The sequence below is a fragment of the Myotis daubentonii genome, chromosome 10 (genome assembly GCF_963259705.1).
Source record: "Myotis daubentonii chromosome 10, mMyoDau2.1, whole genome shotgun sequence".
NCBI lineage: Eukaryota > Metazoa > Chordata > Mammalia > Chiroptera > Vespertilionidae > Myotis > Myotis daubentonii.
This window is the reverse complement of record NC_081849.1, coordinates 23,365,548-23,383,359: the sequence shown is the minus strand read 5'-3', so window position 1 is coordinate 23,383,359 and position 17,812 is coordinate 23,365,548. Positions and strand designations below refer to the sequence as shown.

At 40.6% G+C, this 17,812-nt stretch overlaps 1 protein-coding gene across 7 annotated transcripts in view; it reads right to left on the bottom strand.

Moving 5' to 3' along the window:
• Positions 1-17,812, bottom strand: part of NRF1 (nuclear respiratory factor 1) — a 133,629-nt gene that overhangs the window by 26,787 nt on the left and 89,030 nt on the right. For 5 of the 7 annotated variants that reach the window (XM_059711778.1, XM_059711777.1, XM_059711781.1 and 2 more), the window contains 4 exons: positions 14,639-14,797; positions 13,750-13,947; positions 13,075-13,176; positions 6,830-6,987 (listed from right to left, as the gene is read on the bottom strand). In XM_059711778.1, coding sequence (XP_059567761.1) covers positions 6,830-6,987; positions 13,075-13,176; positions 13,750-13,947; positions 14,639-14,797 — 617 coding nt within the window. The remainder of the gene's footprint in view (positions 1-6,829; positions 6,988-13,074; positions 13,177-13,749; positions 13,948-14,638; positions 14,798-17,812) is intronic. The other 2 variants (XM_059711782.1, XM_059711783.1) reach the window with 2 other exon arrangements.

Genomic DNA, 17,812 nt, shown 5'->3' with positions numbered 1-17,812 from the left:
ACCCCCTGATGGGCCCTGCTCTGTGCGTGACAGGGGGGAGCTCCCCGACCCCCTGATCGACCCTGCTCTGTGCGTGACAGGGTATGGAGCCCCAACCCCCCTGATGGGCCCTGCTCTGTGCGAGACAGGGGGTGGCGCCGCAACCTCCCCATCGACCCTGCCTTGAATGTGACAGGAGACGGTGCCCCAACCCCCCAATCGGCCCTACCCTGAGCGTGACTGAGGGTGGCATCGCAACCTCCCAATCCGCCCTGTTCTGTGCATGACAGGGGGCGGCGCCCCAACTCCCCAATTGGCTCTGCTCTGAGCCCGATCAAGGGCTGCACCTAGGGATTGGGCCTGCCCTCTGCCACCCGGGAGCAGGCCTAAGCCAGCAGGGCGTTATCTCCCGAGGGGTCCCAGACTGCAAGAGGGCACAGGCCGGGCTGAGGGACCCCCTTCTTCCCCCCGAGTGCACAAATTTTTGTGCACCAGGCCTCTAGTAAACTATATAATGTGTTATTATTGTATGTGTCATTAAGAAAGAAAAGAGAAATTCCTGACAATTGTAAAAGTAAGACTATAATTTATCATCCATATTTCAGAGATGTTAAAATGTGTGTGTGTGTGGCGGGGGGGCGGGGGTAAATTTTGCACCTCTCCTGGGAAAGTATCAGGTACCACTTCGCACGTTACTGAGGAAGTATGGAAAGTAGGCATAATAAGAGGAGGTGGTGTCATTTAGTTTAGCAGAGGTGGACAAAGTCCTGGGTTTGACACCAAACGAGTCAGTTGACTCAGCTTTGTTCTGAGGCTGCAGACTTTGCTGGAACTATGACAGTCACAATTACAAGCTGGAGGTGGGGATGGGCGAGAGGCTGTGGACTGGTTAAGGTAAACATGACGACTGTGGGCAAAGCAACATGTATCATAATGTCACTTTTGTCTAAGAAAGTCAGCAGACAAGTAAAGCAACTGCCATAACATCCCCCTGGGGAAGACTTTTGGTCACTAAAAGGATTCTAGGAAGCAGTAAAAGAAACTGAATGAACAGAAAAGTGTCATTAAAAAGAAAATTCTCTTCTTGTTACTTTTTTTAACTTTTATGTCTTTATGTTTAAAAGTTATTTTTTTCTAATAATAAAATACATGTAAGCCCTAGCTGGTTTGGTTCAGTGAATAGAGTGTCCGCCCTCGGACTGAAGGGTCATTCATGGGTTCAATTCTGGTCAAGGGCACGTACATTGGTTGCAGGCTTGTTCCTTGGTCCTGGGTGTGTGCAGGAGGCAACCAATCAATGTGTCTCTCTCACATCGATGTTTTTCTCTCTCTATCTCTCCCCCTCCTTTCTATTCTCTCTAAAATTCAATGGAAAAATATCCTTGCGTGAGGATTAACAAAATAATAATAAAATACATGTAAAAACTTGTAAAAATTTCATTAAGTATAAAAAAATTTAAACTATACAGAGATAATGGTATTTCCTTCTCATCTTAAACACAACTTTAAACAGATAATAATCAGAATCATACTGTATACAGTTGTATAGCCTGCTTTTTTCACCTACATTGTATTGACCCCACATATTCTTTGACATTAAAATTAATAAATTAAATTCCGAAGTGCTGACTTTTCCCTTTTGACTTAGTTCAAGGTCATGATTATATATTTCAAATTTATTTCCTTCATAAACAATTTTGGGATATACTTGAGGTTGAGCAAAAAGCTGAACAAAATACAGAGTTTACATGCAGCCCATGTAAAAGCCAATACAATCCTTTATGCTGAAACAGTTCTTGGTGAACTGACACTCCCCAGCCAGTCACTCCATAGTATCTGTAACATGAACTTACAGCCGCAGGGGAGCCTTGATCCGGAATCACTACTAAGGCTATTCTGTACAAACCACATGGCAAATTTTAATTTCAAAGTACTTCGTAAGTATCAGAGATAGTGAAATGAAGTACTATTTAGTGCCTAGATTCTTTATTGTTAATATTTTTCTAAAAAACTTGTGTCAAATAATACCAACATCCTATTTTACAGTGTTAACACTCTGACCTGAGACTTCATGGGAAGCTAAAAAGTATGTTTTTTGAAAAAAGCTGCAGCTGTGTGGAGAAGGAAGCTGCAGATGAGAACTGTTTATGTGGAAACAGGATTTTTGTTTACAGGTTACCTCGGCCACTGCTCATTCCCAGTTTTTAATCACAGTTTACAACAATCTTATTTCTATGACTATCAAAGGTGATGCCCTGTCCACTCTTATGCACTCCGGACACATGCTTTTAGTGTGGAGTTTCACAGGCAGTGATGGGGAGGGCAGCTACCCAAGTCCTCACATGAAAGTTTACCTGTAGCCAATTACTCCTATTTGATTTTGCCAAAAGCTCTAAATATTTAGTCATTCTCTTTAATACCTTTCTAAAATGTTAAGGTAAGTGCGCTCTCCCTTTCGGGAGCATGCCCATGCCTTTCCTCTCCTAAACTCTTAGGGTCCCCACGAGACTTGCAACCTGGGAGTAATGGGCAGTGGCAGCCCATTCCAGGCGAACCCTCTGAACTTGTCTTGAAGGCCCCCTTTCCTGACTTTTCAGCAACTCCAGCTTGGCTTATTTCTTTACTGTGACTTTCTTTTTTCTTGTTAATATATTTTTTATTAATTTCAGAGAGGAAGGGAGAGGGAGAAAGAGATAGAAACATCAAGGATGAGAGAGAATCATTGATTGGCTGCCTCCTACGCCCCCTACTGAGGATCGAGCCTGTAACCTGAGCATGCGAATTGAACCATGACCTCCTGGTTCATAGGTCAATGCTCAACCACTGAACCACTGTGACTTTCACTTCCCAGTGAGCCAACAGCAGCCCCACCTAGGCTCACTTCTTTTCTATAAGGTCTTTAGAGAGCCACAGCAGCCCCGCAATCTCTCTCTCATAGCTTCCTCTATCCTAAGCCTTTCTTTTTTCACTATCCCCAGCTTTAATAAATGTACTCTCAAAATAAGTAAACAAATAAATAAAAGAATAAATAAAATGTTACAGTAGAAGAAAAGCCGGGGACCACCAACCACAGATGCAATCTGGGCTGCCAGGGAGGAAGGGTCCAATGGAGAGGACGGGTCCACAGGTCAGTGAGGTTAGTTTCTGATCCCCCGTCAGGAGCCACAGGCAAAGCAGCAATGGATGGATGTTTTACATGAGGCATCAAGAGGGGGGTGACTCCAGTGGTCAGCAAATCCAGTTCCAAACTTATTCTAACCACTTACACTAGATTTCATAAAAAGTGATCAAACGCTACTGCTGGAAATAGATTACCTTTACTTAAAAGGTGAATAGGCATTAAAATGTCTCTAAGCTGCCACTTCACAATTTTTTGACAAAAGTCATTTCCTAACTTTTTATTTGCAAGTGTCCAACCTTCTTTACAAGAAAAAAGCAGTTACACAGTCCCTGCCCTCCATTTCCAGAGAGGATTTCTGATCTAGTTTGTCCATCCCATTTTACTGGCAAATAAATAACAGTCCATATATGAAAGCCACATTTTATTTTAATAATATCTCTATTTTTAACTCAACAGTATTTTCTTTATAAAAAAAGGCAAGAGTAATTTTTTCTTTGGAAATTTGACTCACTTCTTTTTTAAGCAGTTTCTTCACAGCAAAAGAACAGCAACTCTAAATTCCTTGAGAAGAGGAATCAACTTAAGCATTTGTTTCCTCACAGCACTGAGTCACAGCACTGCACACAGCAGACAGTAAAAATTGTCTTGGTGTCAACACACTGAATTTCTACTGAGGCAACTGTAGGTTCAGCCTATAAGTATTTGTCATGTATGCAGACTGACTTGTTTAAGGGGAAATATAAATCTAGGGCAGCTTAACCAACAGACTGAACCTAAAAGTAATCACTACATTGCAACAGCCAAATGATTCCACTTCCTTTCCTCTAGCTGTTCAGGCTGAATAGCTCTACTTTTTTTTGGAGCTGTGATGCTCTGTTCTTCACTTTGATTCTCTCCTCATCTCCTTCCTAAAAGTGTTGAATTATATATTTGGAAAATAATTAAAATTAACTACTTTCCAGACATTTTCATGACAGTTTATCCATAGCCTCTTTGGCTTATAATAATGCCAGGGTGGGCTAAAGGCTGTCTGAGTCCAGGGCCCGTGTTCTGACTTGCTATACAAAAGTCTTCTGGCAGCATGGCTGAAAAACAGGTCTGTCCTGCATCTGTCCTGATCCCCTTCCCCCTCTAACAGATGAAGGCGCCCTCTGCCTTCTTCTTCCCCACCTGACACCCCCTGCAGCTTGCCTCTCTTCTCACTCTGCGCCCACATCTGCTGTTTACAGTGCAGCCGAGGTGCAGGTGATTATTAGAGAACCATGCTTGTCCCATTGCACCTGACACAGACTGCTAGGCGGGAGCAGCTCTATGAACTCACTTTGTTACCATAGGAACAAAGACCAGATTTCTTAATGTATTTTCCCTAAGATGACTTCCAGAGTGCATCGCATCCCTTAGGGAAGCAAACACCAAGGACATATGTCTTCAGTCCAATCCTCCTGCCATTAGACAGTGGGTTACTTCTCTTGGAATCAGTAAACCCCTGATTTCCCCTAACAGCCTGCTACAGCCTCGTCTTCGCTGTCAGGTGTGGTTTCTTCACCCACAGCAAAGGCTGCACCACACCATCCCCCAGCACTCACTGGGGCGTTGGACTACTTGATTGCAAACAGATTTCAACATCTCTTTACTCCTCCCACATGCCACAGTGAACCACATTCTCCTTCCTTTGGAGTAAACACTACAGCCACTTCAGCTGCATTTGAGTCTGTTAACAAGCTCTCCCGGGAAACCAATACCCTCCTTGCCTATAGAAATAAGCCCTGGTCCGTAGGATGTGCCTCATAGTTTCCACAATGTGCAGGGTTTCCAGGATACTCTTCACTGGAAAGCACTGACTCCATGAAATAAAGTTTTTCTGGTCTTTAATGGTGGGTAAAAGGGAGGGGGTTCTCATTCTGGCCAAGGCTTTCAGGAAGCCTCTCAAAGCAAAGAGTGGGATTGGGCCAAAGTGTGAGAAATAAAGTGACACTTTCACATTATTGAAAAGCAACATGGTTCAATGGGCTAAGAAAAAAGTTTCAACTGCAGGTCACTCAGGGACTCAGTGGGTGACTCTGGGTGGACAACTGTGTATGGTTCAGTTTTCTGTGCCTAATCAACCCCCAAGTCCTGGCCATACTTCCTTCAAAACCAGTCAAGTCATCTCCATTGGTACGACTTTAGTTTTCAGGCCTTTGACAAATCACACCTGGATTGCTTCTTCCAATCTGGTATTCTATTTCTAATCTCTTCTCACTATAAACTATTTAAATAACTATAATTCCTGAAGTGCTAACTATGGGCTGGATACTTTGTTGAGAGTCTTATATACATTATCTTATTGAATCCTTTTTATTCTACATGATGAAAATCATGCTTATTATAACTATGAGAAGACCCAGGTTAGGAGTTAAAATTTCTCAAGATCAAATGGCTAGTAAGTGGCAGAGCTACGATTCAAACCTGAATCTATATGACCGCCTAACCTCCTCTACAGCCTCTGGAAAGCATTGTACATAATCCTAGCAAGGCTTTCTAATCTCTATCACAACCGACCTAAACTTTAGCTCATTTTCATATTTTGGAGGTGATCCCACTCCTCTGAATTTCTATGATATCCAGTCTATACTACACAATTCAAGAGTTGATTACACTCTGAGTAATACTGCTTGCTAAATGTATTACTTAAACCAATCTTTCCAATGGTTTCATTGAAGGGGACATTACATTTTAGAGCACTCTTCATTTACAACCTCACCTAATAGAGTGCTGGGATTTCACAAGAGTTCAATGACCACCAAAGACTAACAGCTGCTGTATGGCGGTGTTACCTTGTGCCAGGAGCTGATAAGGGTCTCCTCTAGTTCTCACAACACCCTACAAGGTAGGTACTGCTATTACTCCCATTTGACAGAAGAGGAAAGCCTGGGCACTGAGTTCAAGTCTATCACCCAAGCTCAAACAGCTAGGAGGTGACAGAGCTGGAACTCAAACCCAGGCAGTCTGGCTTCAAGATGCACACTCTTAATTATTAGTTACAATGCCTGAGTCCACTGAAAATAAAATTGTGTCAACAGTGAAGAAGAAGATTATATAAGGATGATCTTTTCTGTCAAGAACCAGTAGAAAGAACCAGTAGGGAATAAGACAATTTAGTTTTGGAAACTACCCCTTACTGGAGTATCCCATTCTGCAGCATCCTTCCTAAACACACCTAGAGACATAAATTCAATGATTTCCCCCAACAACCCAAAACTTATTTATTTCAAAGTTTTTGATAAGCAAGGGAAACACATTTCCTGAAAAGTCAGTAAAGTCAGCTCTCAACCAGCTAAAACATGGATTCATATCCCTAACAAAAAGCAGTATCTTTTATAGGGTCAAAGGGAAATCAACCCTGAAGTGTCTTAATTTCTTATATCCTTTAGTCCCTTTGAAAAATTCAAACCTTGCTGCTTTTGGCCTAGTAATAGGCACAGGATGGGATAAAAGAAAAGGGACCCATGTACTTGACCAGCAGGCTTGAGCCAGAAGTCAGAAAAGCTGGATTGGTTGCTGGGGTGGGGTTGGGGGAGTGGGAATGGGGTGAATGAAGGCTGATTAGAAGTCAACTTACAATATCCTAAGGGCTAAGAGCATTAAACTCCAACGGCCAATTGTGACAAACTGAGGTCCATTTCTCTACAACCAGTATGGAGGCACAGATTCGCCGTGCTCATTTATTCTCCCCACCCCTGCCTCCACCTGTTGAGCGCCATGGTGACCGTGGCTCCCTGTTGCATCTCCTGAGAAGCTGCCACTGCGGCCTCTGCCAATGATGCCACTGCCTGTGTGGCCTCCGAAGCTTGCGTTGTCTGGATGGTCATCTCACCTCCTTGTAACGTGGCCCAATTTTGTTCCACCTGAAGCAGAAAAGACACGATAGTAAAGAATCAAAGTCACAAAAGGATTATGATTGTTAAGTCGTTTTTCTAGTAAATTGTTATGTGCTCAGCCAAATACATTTATACTTTTAAATGAACATGACCTACAATGTACAGAACACGGTTTTAAGTATGCTATCTGTTGTGCAAAAGGGGGTGCGGAATTAGAATATATATTTGAACTTGCTTATATTTGCATAAAAAATTCTGGAAGGATACCAAAGAAACCACTGAAAATATTTTCCTTAGTTTGTGAGCTGAGGTAGGGTGGGGTTGAGGTAATAACTTGAATAGGAGTCAGAAAGCAAGATTTTCCACTGTATACTTTTAAATAATTTTTGAAATATCTTAGCCTTATCAGTTACCTATTCAAAAATTTTAATTTAGAGCATAAATGTAATTAAAATATATTCATACTATACCAAAGGGAATATAATGCCAGAACTCTAGACTCTTTGCCATTACTGTTACCTATTTCTTGTATATCTTTGCAGGGATATTCTTTCTATGTGCAAGCATATTTACATACAAATACTCCTCCTTTCTTTTTTTAAAAAAACAATATATTTTTATTGATTTCAGAGAGGAAAGGAGAGGGAGAGATAGAAACATCTATGATGAGAATCATTGATCAGCTGCCTCCTGCATGCCCCCCATGGGGGATCGAGCCCGCAACCCAGGCATGTGCCCTTGACCGGAATCGAACCTGGGACCCTTCATTCTGCAGGCTGACGCTCTGAGCCAAACCAGACAGGGCTCCTCCTTTCTTTCAAAAAATAAAAAGTGGCAGTATATTCAACATATCCTTTGGACCTTGCTTTTTTCACAAATAATACATCTATGAAATGACTATCTTGAGACATAAAAAACTACTTCATTCATTCAGGATTCATAATAATGGCTGCACAACATTGTATTATATAGATACAACATGATTTATTTAACCAGCCATCATTTAATGGGCATTTACAGTTTCCAGTCTTTTGCTATTATAAACAGTACTGTGATGAATAGCCTCAAATACTACTTTGTACATTTTGAGTTTATTTATAGAGTAAATTCCTAGAGATGGAATTGTATATCAAAGTCATTTTGCATTTTTATTTTTGATGGAAATTGCAATGTAGCAAAACCTGCTTTGCTTTTATTGGGGAGGAATGATGAAGAAACAGAACAACACACTACCAGTTACAGAGTAGATGAGAATTCAGCTTTGCTAGACCTAGCACAGGTTTTATCAACTGTGTACTATTAACATTTGGACCAGGTAATTCTTTATTATTTTTTTAAAATATATTTTATTGATTCTTTACAGAGAGGAAGGGAGACAGAGAGTTAGAAACATCGATGAGAGAGAAACATCGATCAGCTGCCTCCTGCACACCCCCCACTGGGGATGTGCCCGCAACCAAGGTACATGCCCTTGACTGGAATCGAACCTGGGACCTTTCAGTCCACAGGCCGACGCTCTATCCACTGAGCCAAACCGGTTAGGGCCAAGTAATTCTTTATTGTCAGAGGCTGTCCTGTGCATTGTGGGTGTTTAGCAGCATCCCTGGCTTCTACCTGCTAGATGCTAAAAGCACTCCCGTTATGTCAATCAAAAATATTATCTTCACACATTGCCAAATGTCCCCCTGAGGGGTTTGTTGGGGGTACTCGTGATTGAGAACTACTGATTTTAGTACAATGCCTTGCATTTAGAGACTTCTCAGCTCTGGATATCTAAATCTAACCACTTCAGTCCATTTTGCTCAATAATCACCAGTTGATTAATTATTCTCCCTCAAAAACAAAAAGCAGCAGGGCAAAATATGGGAGGTGATAACTCAATCAGCCGAGGTAGATATTTCTATGGACTTGAGTCCTCAGGACATCAGCTGTGCTTACTGGATCTCTTGCTGTTCCCGCTTCACGTAACTTGTGCCCACATGTTACTGTGTCCCAAAGGAAGTTCCACAAATTCTGCTTTGGTTCTTTTACCATACTCAGATTATGACACTGCTTCTCAGGATGTCTGTCAAAAGCCCCCCGAGAATGAGATATTCCTTTGAGCTACCTTAGTATTTGTCCTGGGTTCTCACAGGCAATGGACTGTGTCAGCAAGCCTTCAGGGCCCACACTAGGAGGCGGAGGCCTCCTAGCTCCTTCCCTTGGAGCTGCAAAGTTGCCCACTCAGAAACTCACAAAACTCTGACTTTCTCAGGTATTATTTCTTTGATCTCATTACTCTGATGAGCATCACTGCAAACAATGCCACTTTAGATGGCACGTTACACTGCCAAGTCGTAGATGCTCCAAGATTCCACTCAAAACATCAGTGGGAGTTGGCCAGCCCTGTCACCTTTTGCCATTAAACAGTCTTCCTTTTTCCAGATCTGCCCCTCAGTATTTTTGCCCATCCCACTACTGAGCTGGCCTGGGACAGCTCTCCCAAGCATTTATACTCCAATGGCAGTAACTTAATATATAGACATTTAATTTTTTAAATGTATTTATTGATTTTTGGAGAGAGAGAAGGGGGGGGGTAAGAGAAACATCAATTTATTGTTCCACTTATTGATGCATTCATTGGTTGCTTCTTATATGTGCCCTGACCGGGGAGCAAACCCACAACACTGGCGTTACAATGTGTGGCGTTATACACACATTTAGTTACAACTACATCTGTAGTGAAAATGACATTAAAATGTCGCCATATACAGTATAACTTAAGGAAGTTAAATTATAGGCATGAAAGATTAATGGATGTTGGTAAAGGGTGGAGAGGAAGTAGGAAAAGAAGCAGACGGATTTCTATTAAAAAAAAAAGGCAGGTGATAAATCAGCTTAGGTATGAACACTTCTTTGGAATTCCTATTTTTGAGTCTCAGTGCTTTAGTTGTATTTGCTTGAGCTCTTGTTGCTCTCCCTTTCCATCTGTGTGGTTATCTATTCCTGGATGTCACCATGTCCCAGAGAAAGGGCCACAAGCCCTAGGAGGAAAGATATTCAGAAGATGTTCAGTTAGCTTCTATGCTTTGCTGAAAAAGACCCACTACAGTGAGGCCCTTTAAACTGTGGTTACTCATATCCCCCCTCTAGTCACAGTTAACCACCTGTGGTTCTCCCACACTTTCCAATGCCATGAAGCATGTGCCGCTCCCTTTGACAGGAATACAACTCCCATCCTTCCAGCCTGTCTTCCTGTCCACCCTTCTAGTCTGAGCTCAGGGGAGACTGCAGGAGCAAGACAACTGCACTCCCCTACAGTCCAAGGTTCAGGGCCTCTCCTCTGTGTTGCACAGCACTCTGGGCTTGCTTCTATAGGATCCTTCTCTCATTGCCATTGTTTGGTGGTGATTTTTTTACCAACTACCTGTGTGCTCCTTAAGAGCAAGAGCAGTCTTTATTTTAGTATCTATAGTGCCTGACAATGAATGTGTTTGCTGAAGGGATGAATGAAGAACATACTCCTTCATTCATATTTTCCTACTTTTTTTAAACCTGTATTTCAGGTAAATAATATTCACTAAAAAACCCACCTAAAATAAGTTGTGCTACTTCAAAACTGTTACATGCGTTGGTGGTTCAATTTAAAATTTATGCCTCTAAGGTTTTTGTACTTTGGGTTTTTTCCTTCTAACATGATCATATATACCATTATTATCAGATTTCTATTATTTCAAATTTTGACTTTTCTGATACATAATACAATTAATATCACCAACACCTATTGGTGGTCTAATCATACACAGAATAAATTCTCAAATCCATTTGTATTTGTAAATATGCCATCAAAATTGAAATTGTATAAATATTTTGAAATCAACATATTTATCTCATATTATTTGGAAATTCTATTCTTGTTCATTTCTAAATGTCTACCTACCTTTTTGTGTGTCCCTAATTAGTTATAAGCTGCCTAAGGTTAGAGACTTTTGTTACTGGATATTCCAGCATACAGAGTACTCAAACAGATTTGGGAGACCATATATTACCAGAACAGACAGGCCCCCAAATAATTCTTCCATTTGGACTAAATGTTACCAAATGTAACTAACCAGATATTAAAGGCAGTGTGATCTAATGAGCGGAGCTCTCACTGGCAAGGTTGGGATAATAATGACTTTACAACTTCTAAAAGTATGGGTAATGTTTACTTTTGTAAAGTACTTTTGGTTTTTTGGGAGGAAAAATGCTAAACACAAGGCAGCAGAATGTTTTTACTGAGTCACCTGAGGTAATGTTTCACTGGCTTGATGTGGTCTTATCTGCTTCAAGTCAGTGAGATATTTCAACTAATTACCGTTCTTATGGCTCAAACTAAGATGCTAACATCCATGTCAATGTCTAAGAGAAATCAGAAGCCAAACAGAATCATACTACAAAATCTAAAAAGGTTTGCCACTTTCTGAGATAACCTATGCTTCTCTTTATCTCCTTTTTGTTTTACTGGAAGGGAGGAAAGAGATTTTTTTATCTGACTGACTGGGTATTAATCAACAGGCTACTTACAGGTCACTCATCCATTCCCACAACAAATGACTTAAAAATAATGTTAGTTTGCTGAAAAAGCCATAGATATGTGACTGAGATTGTTTATCCTTCATGCTTTCTGTGAAATTTTGGCATTAATGATCTTTGAATATGGGAAGTTATTTAGTAAAATGGGTTTCAAAGACTCTAGAGAAGTAAGTGTGTAAGAAACACCAAGTTCCTTTCAATCTGGAAATGTACTTAGCGGTCTTTTCTACCTTTCAGACTGCAAGGAATGTCCTCTAGTTTTAGTGTTTGGGGACTGACGAATTTTCCCCTTAGCTAATCCATACTCTTTCATAATGTTTACAAATTTATAAAAGTAAGTATCTTGTTTTCCTTCACCTTTCTTCACTGGAAAACCAAATGCTAGCTCCTGCCCCAAACCTTCCCAGACTCCCTAACTGTTAACATTCTCTCCTGAAGGCATAGATCACTTTGCAGCATCGCTTACAGCCTGGACCACAATTCATTTATGCAGACATTTCTCACCCCCACCAGACAGGAGCTCCTTTAGAGCAGAGTTCCTAAGTCAACACATCAATTGCACATGGCAGGGGCTCAATAAATGCTGGCTTCCCTTCATCTCACTAGCCATGAGAACCTTATCAGTTCTCTCTCCTTCCTGAGATGTACAAGTGAAAGTGACTTTGTGCTGTTCTGAGTAGAAATGCTCCTTGTTTTGAACAAGGGTAAGATAATTTTGACTTTATTTCTAATACTTCTCTATGACATTTGCGGGCTATTTTTCAAATTTCAGGCACATACCATGTTTTAGGGAAAAAGCTCATAGTGACTTAGTGAACTCTTTCCTAAACTTCACTGATAGCTCACAGCTCTAGACAATGTATTAATGAGCTTTTAACACTTATTCTAGACTCTAGGCAAGTCTCCTAACTTCTACATGTTACAGTTTTCTCATCTATAAAGTAAAGGTGATAACAGAGTTTATGCTTCATAGGGTTGAGTGCTTACTTTACCAAGTACTTCATAAAGTACTTCTATCTTTAGGTTAACATTCCATAATTACCTTGATTTTGGTAGGAAAGGATTTTCCTGTGAAGCCTTTTCAAATGCACACTTAAAATGTAATAAATCATGTCTACTGATTTACAAATATATTTACCCTTTCAAAGAATGCTTTTGTCAGCTCCAGTTTTAATGATCTAATTTTTAAAATAAAACCTAAAATTTAAATTCTTTGAGATTCACAGCATAAAAGTATTAAATGGATAATCCCCTTTTACAGTATATTAAACAAAATGATATATTATAAATATAACATTGTAAATTCCTAAGTTAGGTCTAATCATAAAAATCCACAAATTTCAACTGTTATAATTAATATATATGCCATATAAGATCCTTTGTAAAAGGTTTGAATAAAATATTGCGAAAGATATGTAGGCAGCTTTCATCTCTTCATCTCTTCACTTCTCCCTCACCTATATATCCAAGTACTTATTTTTACTTCTTATTGACTTTATTGGGGTGACACTGGTTATATTCAAGTATTTAAGCAGATGCAGACAGTATCCTCTTTCTTACCTCTCCATCTGCCACAGCAGAATAATTCACTTGGGCAACAGTGACTGTGGTTGGCAATTCTGAAGCATCAGCCAATGTGGCTACTGTTGCCCCTGTACCAACCTAAAGAAATGTATGGAAAGCAATTAAGTGTCAGTGGATGAATCCTTCTACTTCTCTACTCAGAAGTTAATATTCATTTAATCCTCAATTCAGCATAAATAACAATAGGCTTTGTAATAATATGAAATGAGTTACAAAACTGTATCTCAGACACATGAGTTTCAGAGTTTTACTTCAACCAAATAAATCAGTTTTAGAAGCTATCACATTTTACTACGCGTGCCCAGTGTCAGTCCATCAACTTTTTACTCTTACCCCAACGTGAATTTTAGAGGTTCCCTATCTACTAACAATTCTTAGAGGTAATGCAGAAGGAATATTTCCTGGTTATCGACAAAGTGAAGCAATAAAAAAAAATTTGGAAGTGTCAAGAAAAGCTATTTAAAGCTGTTTTTAGCAAAATGCAAACAATTTAGAATATTATTCAAAAATGAATTTTCAGTAGGAAGATCTTGGGGAACTGTATAAAATTCATACAGGAGTTTGCAGAAAGGAAACTTTCTCCACTCAGAGGTGAGGTGCTCTCTGATCTGCCCCAGAAGCCACAATCTGGTAACCATAAGGTTTACTCACCTGGATAAGTGAGACAGTGCCATCAGGGTTACTAAAGGTCTGGACTACGGTCTGTGATGGAACAAGATGGGCTATACTGTGTGTGGTTGTGGCCTGTGTTTGTGTTTGCTGATCTTCAAAAGCATACAAAAGGTCCTCCCGCCCATGCTGTTTATAACAGTTTTTAACTATGGTCCGTAGTGCTTGGGTCCATGAAACCTGTCACCAAAAGACCAGAAAAGCACATTAAGTCACAAAAATGGTGGTTATTCAGTCCCACTATGGAATAAGCAGTTGACCATTTATCAAGACAAAACAAACCTCGGACAGAGTAAACTCTTTTTCCTAAAGAAACTCAATACTAAGTACCAACAATTTCCCACTTTTGGATTTTAATTATTTTATTCTAACCTGTGGCCAACTCTTAAAACTTCTGACAGAAGATTACTCTTTTCTCAATAATTTTACATTAAGATTCTCAATTTCCAAACTAACTGCAAACAAATATGCAGAAAAAGGATGACATCTAGTTTAGTCTTTCTCCTTTTCTATCTGCAGACGTGGTGAACTTCACATCTCTCTAATTCCACATTTATATTTTTCAACAGCGATTCTTGCTAACCAGAACTAAAAACATTTCTAAGTTTTAAAGGGATTAATAATTTTATTACAAGTTTCTTCAGTTTTTCCCTGCACCTCATAAAATTAAAACTGCTCCGAAAGGCCTATGAGAGAGAGGTGTAAATTCATGAAAAAGGCTATACAAATCAGAGACTAACTTCTTTGGGGGGACAGGCTTGACTATAACACAAATGTTTCTAGACTCCTTAGCATAGAAGCAGAAAGACAAAAATTGAGGGGGTTGATTCAAAATGGAAAAGCAACAAGCAACTCAGGCCAGAGGACTCACCCTCTGCTTTTGCTCTTCTGTGCGGACATCACTCCGGACATTCGCCCACGGGATATCTTCAGGCCACCAGATGGGCTTGCAGCTTTCTTTGCCCCAGCCTGGTTTTCCCCGGCCTGTGGAGTACTTGAGCATCTCTGGAATAAATGCCCGAAGCTGGGCCTGGAAGACAAGGGTGTGGTCAGCGGTAGTCATGAAAGATATCTGGGATGTGTTTGTGTCTCCCACCAAATTGTATGGTTATCACACAGAGAGCCTTCCTGGAGGGCCGAGGGAGCTTCAATATGTGACTGATGAGCCCACTGTTTTCCACATGTTACTATAGCTCCACAAGTGATTGAGAATTATACATACGTGAAGAAAACCTTAAGCTGTAATGCATAGATTTGTTCCTGTAAGATCAAGAATACCTGTCCCCAAGTTTGATTTCTGCCTCCCAAGATACTACTGATGCTACAGCTTATTTCCTTTCTACAGCTTCCACGAATTTAAGGTGTCAAACAAAATCACATTTTCAACATTGTTCTGGAGGTAGTTATTCAGGGCAATTAGATAAGAGAGAAATAGGAGGTGAGGAGCAGGTAAATCATTATTATTTATAGATGAAATGACTGTGTATATGGAAAATCCAAGAGAATCAAATGAAAGACTACTATAAACATAAGAGAATTCAGTAAGGTGGTTGGTTACAAAATATATGAAAATAAATAGGTCTGTCCGGCCAGTGTGGCAGTGGTTGAGTGTCGACCCATGAACAAGGAGCTCACAGTTCGATTCCTGGTCAGCACAAGCCCAGGTTGTGGGCTAGATCCCCAGTAAGGAGCATGCAGGAGGCAACCAATTGATGATTCTCTCTCATCACTGATGTTTCTATTTCTCTCTTCCTCTCTTCCTCTCTCTGAAATAAATAAAAAAAACATTTAAATAAATAAATAAATAAATAAATAGGCTTTACTTAATAAAAAGGGAAAATACCCTAACATTCTTCTAGGAAGTTTTGAGTAAGCTAGACCAATGTCTGTGAGTCTGACATATAGAGATAGTGAAGTATGTGTGATCTTAAAAACATTATGGACTTCATTTAGATTTATTTTACAAATTGAATCCAGACCAAACAGGTATTAAGCCAAAGAGACAATTGCCATTCTTCTTTTTTAAAAAATATGTTTTTATTAATTTTTTTAGAGAGAGAGGAAGGGAGAGGGATAGAGAGTTGAAACATTGATGAGAGAGAAACATCACTGATTGGCTGCCTGCTGCCCCCCCACTATTGGGGATCGAGCCCACAACGCAGGCATGTGCCCTGATCTGGAATCAAACCTGTGACCTCTTGGTTCCTGGGTCTATGCTCAACTGCTGAGCCACATTGGTTGGGCACAACTGCTGTTCTTTATCTCCTGGCACAGTTATTACACTGTGTGTATGTTGGGGGGAGAATGGAAGCCTACTTTGTGAATGTTCTTAATTGCTGACAATGATTTCTGGCAAAAGAAGCAGTTTATCAAGCTATAATCTTCCTTCCCAGACATTCTGCTGTCCTTATAACCTGATGGTCTACAACACTCCAGAGATAAACCCTATCTCCCAGCTAAGGACACATCCATATTGCCTCTATAGCTTAAGACCAAAGGAGAGGACAAATTTAGCAATGAGTCAGACCCAAGGACACAAGCCTGTAGCTGTCAAACAGAAAAAGAAAAAACAAACAAAACAGAAATGGGAATGCTAAAGTATTAATGAGAGGTGAATGCAGCAACACTTTTATACTGAAGAGCCTATTTAAAGATCAGGTGTTCCTATTTAAATATTATTCTACCAGAAGATGACACAAATTATCACATAATAGGGAATCATGAGCCCAAATCAGCCATGTTTACCTAATAAAGGAAGCTCTGGTTGATAGTATTTACATTCCTAACTCTTGTGCTGAGCCTGCCATTTCACCTCTCTTTCTAAGTCCCCCTCTCCCAGACAGTCTCCTGTCTACAGGATATGATATAATACACTCCGTTATATTTGGCTCTGCAGCATCAAGCAGCAGGCTAATAGAAATGTATCCATTTGCAAACCCAGGCTATCGGCTGGCTCATGAGGTCACTCCTTCAGTTATTTTAAGAAAGTGCATCTCAAAGTCATTTTTCCCTTTATCCTGGTTTCCTAGGAGTGTGTCCTTTTCTAGCCTCAGATAGATACACAGAGAAGGAAAGGGCTTAATCCTCACACTCAACATTTACATTTCTTCATATAAAAAAAACAATGGTTTTCTGAGATGCATAAATAAAATAAACTGATACCACAGACTTTTATAAGACTCCCTCCCCCTCCTTTTAATCCCATTAAGTCTCTAGAAGGGGAATTCTTTACATCCGTACTAAGTAGAGTTTGGAGATAATGAAATAAGAAGGCTAAACATTTCTAAACTAATGAAAGACTAAAGCTTCCAGAAAGAACTCACAGCTGAAAACGCCTGGTTGACAGTCGCTCAAATCTTACTTGGCGTCCCATATAGTCTCCAATTCTGATCGTTTCCTCAGTTTCTGACCCCAGCCATTTGCACCAACAGTTTCCCCTGCTCCTCAGTTCTAAGTCACCTTGGCACCTGGCTTCGGCTCTCTCACGCCAGGCCTACCAGTGGGTTTCAAGAATTCACTGGTTACTCGAAGGGTGAACACAGCACTAGCCTGCTCACTTAAGCCCTCCATTCCCCTCTGTCCAACTACTTGTCTTCTCAAGGCCTTTGTCTTTGTCAGTAGACATCCAAGCTCAAAACCGCAATACCCATCTAGCCATTCATTGCAAGTTCAATTCTTTCTTCTTTGAAATGTCTGTGATAGTCATCTCTTCTTTTCCAGTCCCACCCTCACAGCCCAAGGTTAGTGTATGCTTCTATTTGACTTTCTTGGGGAACTCCCCTCTCTCTTTTTTTAAATATAAAGGGGCCAGGGAGGGATTCAGGAGGTTGGCCTGCGGGGGAGGGACTGAGGGAGGGCTCCAGGGCGTGTCCAGCCCATCTCACTCAGACCCGATTGGCGGGACCCCATCAGCAAGCTAACCTACCGATCAGAGAGTCTGTCCCCTGGTGGTCAGTGCACGTCATAGTGAGCGGTTGAACGGCCTTATCATTAGCATATTACGCTTTGATTGGTTGAACGGCTGACTAGCTGACCAGACACTTAG